Genomic DNA, 4,113 nt, shown 5'->3' with positions numbered 1-4,113 from the left:
AATGGAGGACCAAGAGCTATTTATTGCACAAACTTATTGGGTTCTTTCTTAAGAATTACTCCTCCCTACTGTACGATTGCCATCCTCGAACAGCGAACAGTAACTTGGCATGCCCTAAGAATAGCCATAACTTTACCCCTAGAGGAGGATAAATAAATATTCGTATCGTATCATGGAATCTAAAAGTGTCAGTATCAGTAAAATAAAAACAAACAATGGACTTTAAGTGCAGAAGAAGAAGTACGCTCTTTTTTTCTTGCAAATTCCTAACGAGTCTAGTTCTCATGGGATGTCAACCAACGATATTGCTTCAATTCAATCTCAAAGTTTATTTAGGTTAACTCCTGTTGTGGGAGGAGTAGGGTACATACTAATAATACATATTTACTACATTTTGTAGATTAAAGTTAGTCATTTTTAGAAAAAATCTCGTGCTGGCGACACAGGCTACTGAAGTTGTCACTGTCACTTGCAATTTGCAGCTGTAGTTACGTTGTAAATATGGTAACGTAGCTGTATATTTTTACCAGAACTGCAATTCGTAAGCAATTTGCAAATATTTTGCGAAAATTAGCACTAATCTTGAATATCATACAAAACTGTGTGTATTTGAATATAGTCTATTTACCGGGCTTAACACATATTATTAACTATTATTCCTGGAGAAAACAAGTTGCTGTATTTGAAAACAAGATTCATTAATATAAAATAATGACATCGCATTGGACGAACAAGAATGCAATTCTGAGGGATTTGTCCGTCGCACAGGGACGTGATGTCCCCGTTGAAATCGTAAACCCAGTGGCTTACGATGAAAAACCACCCGCTCTAAATTATACGGAAGGTAAAAACAGCAAATTCTACTACATCTTATGATATTATTATTCTTTATAACTTCATCATAATTAAAGCGTCATTATAGATTGTCAATACCTCTTTGTACAGGCTGTAAAAGTTGCAGGTTCGATCCTGAGATATAAATCTGGCAAGATAGCACAAATAAAAATTAATTAGCATTTAATACATTTTCAAACTAATGAACAAATGTCTGTTAAATATAAAATATATTTGTTTTAAAGATTGATTATATTTTTATTCTACTAGCTTGGAATTTTAATAAACATATATTCAAGTCTAGTTTTCATTTTCAGAAACAGAAGAAGAGTTTTTTAGTGGATGTGTTGGAAGTGGTGACTTTGATACCGGACCTGACATTCAACTTATTCAGCAGATGTTAGACTTGGTATGTTTGGATTTTTATGTAAAAAATTAATGATATACAAACTCATAATATTATAATATGACAACAAAATTTATAATATGTTTGTATCAAGCTAGAAGTTATTACTTATATCTTTTCGGGCAAATAATTTGTATCAACAATAGAAAAAAAATGTAAAGTATATATAATACTTTATAAATTTTTTTGTTAATATATATCAACAAATAGATATCAATACATAAAATAATAAAGCTTTCTATTTTTTTTATTTAAATTATTATAAATAAAATAAACTCAACAGGATTCTTGTTGTTGATAGCATGCATATGTGTAGAAATACACTTAAGTATTATAGTATAATTTTTAATTCAAAGTGTATTTTTTGTTTTGGAATCTATTGATTTACATCTTAAAATAAAAGAATATTAATTATTCTCATGCTTAAATGTACTGATGTAAATAAATGTTATAAAATAATGCATAAAAGCTTTATCAATTAAAAAACAAATTAAAAAAAAAACTGTTTCAAAACAAGCCATGGCACTGACTGTATATATATTTAATTGTTAATTTCAGGTGCGAGAAGTTAACATAACAGATATAGAAGATAAGAAAACTGATGATACTAAAACAATAGTAGAAATAAGCAAAACAAATGAAGCCGTTTCTCAAGCAGCTGACGAAAGACCAGAATCCATATCAAATGATAGTGTTAAAAAAAAAATTAAGACACAAAAAAAGAAAAGGAATGTTGCTGTTGCTTCTCTCATAGAAACATATGGAGATAATATGTATACTAACGAGGACAGTGTTATACAATTGCCAAGCACAAAGCTTCTAAAACCAGATGATTTTATGCCTGATCCTCAAGATATTAGTTCAACGGAGAACAAAACTGAAACAGTTTCCAAAACAATACCAATAATCCAATCACCCACTTCAATGTTTAAGAAGAAATCACCAGATTCTAAAAATCTAGATCATTCTAGCATGTTTCAGAAAAAGAGTCTTTCACCGACTTCGAAGGTGGTTGGAAATGATGTTTCCGTAGATGAACATAAGCCTGGAAATTTCGTTCCATCGTCACATGCGGAAGAACGTTATAAGAAATATTTAGAAAAAAGTAATATGTTAGAAATAGTCAAGGAAGATATTTGGACAAGAGCTGAGCGGAAAATGAAGGAAATTGATTCAAAGAGGTAACTGTAGTACATTTGTTCATTTGTTAGTGTATTTTATCCTGGTCGCTTCTGAAGTAATTAACAAATGCATTTTCTATGTACATATAAACCTCATTTGTCATACATACTTCTTAGAATACAATCCAATATCCAATAGATGAGCAAAATAAACTCAAGGCTAACGCCAGCGCCGAAAGTTTAACAAATCCTCATTTAATGCAGTACGAAGAACCTTAGATCATTAAATAAAAGAGAGAAATGTAAGTGAATGATTTTATTTAACAATAATCAACTGACATTCAATTGTATTATTTTTCAGAAAAAAGGAGAGCTTGAATGTTAACCCTACTCCTACATCTAGTTCCCAGGAGGTTGCTAGCTTAGAGGCGAAAGGTATTTTATTTTAAATCTTATAGATAATCTATTAATTTATTTTAAATCTTATAGAATATAATAAGTTCTTAATATCTGTTTAGAGACAATAATTTGTTCATAAAAAATATACATAGATTTATTTAACCTGTTTTAGTGATATTTCATCAAAAATATCAATATTTAAATGTATTATTCATAATATCTACTGATCATTTTCCAGGTATGGATTTCGTACGTCTTCCACAACACCGTCATCTCTTGACTGGAGATTGCACAGTTTGCGAGGTTCTATGCACACATAAAAAAGAAGAAAAGAATCAATAGATAGTGAATCAAAATAAGTTTATAAGGTGTCATGAATATACCAATCCCTATAATTCAAAAATACATACATATAGTACGACACAAATTAGATGTAGCATCGGCAAAATTCGTAAAGCCGATCACATCTACGTTATCTCACAAATTATCAATATTTATTTCTCATCCGAATATGATTATTACACGAACGTAATAACTTATAATATCATATAACCTAATATATTCGTCAATTTGACACGTCACTGACGCGGCAATCTATAGAGTCGAATGGCGCGACAGCAAGCTATTTCTATTGTTTCTATAAATTGGTAGTAATTGGTTTTATTGAATTTGCCGATGCTACATCTAACTTGTGTCGTACTATACGTACATACAGACAATGTTGAAAGAAAAAAACTGTTAAGTAAGTATGTTTATGTCTACATTTGTAGGGATAATAAGCAACCAAGTATCATATGAAAGGTTATAAAGTATAGAACCTCAGTCATCAAAACAGATCCAACAATTACCTGTTACATAGTAGTTTTTTTTGTTATTCTTTATTCTCATTCAAATTTTTTTATATAACCTAAAGAATGGGAAATATGCCACCTGATGGTAAGGGGTCACCACAGCCCATAAGGATCAACACTGTAAGAAATATTAAACATAACATCAATATGACACCACTTGTGGAAACTAAGATTTTAATGTCTCTGCTGTCTGTACTTTCCCTAGCTCAATAATTTTCTAAAATTTGGCGGTAAAATATGCGCGAGGCGAGATATGTAGGCTTGTTTTACTTAGCAAAATATGCGAATTGTGATACTATACGATCTGTAATAAATAAATTAAATTTTTTTAAATTAGATATTAACCCGTGTTTACAGTAAAACTGTTAATACGATAGGATGATATGGGAATAAGCCATTTTTAATATAGGGAAAGATTAATATAGATGTGATTTAATTAAATTAAAAAAACAAAGATTATTTTTGTATCTCTTTTAAAATATTACATTTGTTGCTATTTAAT

General features: G+C 29.9%; 1 protein-coding gene across 1 annotated transcript; it reads left to right on the top strand.

The window, feature by feature from the left end:
- Nucleotides 1–456: 456 nt before the first annotated feature.
- LOC124529782 lies at nt 457–2,425 on the top strand. The gene is made up of 3 exons (XM_047103691.1): nt 457–844; nt 1,152–1,243; nt 1,799–2,425. Exons 1-3 carry the CDS (start codon nt 712–714, stop codon nt 2,423–2,425), a joined length of 852 nt encoding a protein of 283 aa, XP_046959647.1. The 5' UTR covers nt 457–711.
- The last annotated feature ends 1,688 nt before the right edge of the window (nt 2,426–4,113 follow it).

The sequence above is a fragment of the Vanessa cardui genome, chromosome 5 (assembly GCF_905220365.1).
Source record: "Vanessa cardui chromosome 5, ilVanCard2.1, whole genome shotgun sequence".
In the NCBI taxonomy this organism is placed as follows: Eukaryota; Metazoa; Arthropoda; class Insecta; order Lepidoptera; family Nymphalidae; genus Vanessa; species Vanessa cardui.
Note: the sequence above shows the minus strand (reverse complement) of the source record. Positions and strands in the feature narration are given on the sequence as shown.

Excerpts from the sequence above, each read along its gene's own strand:
- LOC124529782 (XM_047103691.1), top strand. The coding sequence starts at position 712 with ATGACATCGCATTGGACGAACAAGAATGCAATTCTGAGGGATTTGTCC. Across the intron at positions 845-1,151 it reads CGCTCTAAATTATACGGAAG|AAACAGAAGAAGAGTTTTTT; the intron begins GTAAAAACAGCA and ends TTTCATTTTCAG. Across the intron at positions 1,244-1,798 it reads TTCAGCAGATGTTAGACTTG|GTGCGAGAAGTTAACATAAC; the intron begins GTATGTTTGGAT and ends TGTTAATTTCAG.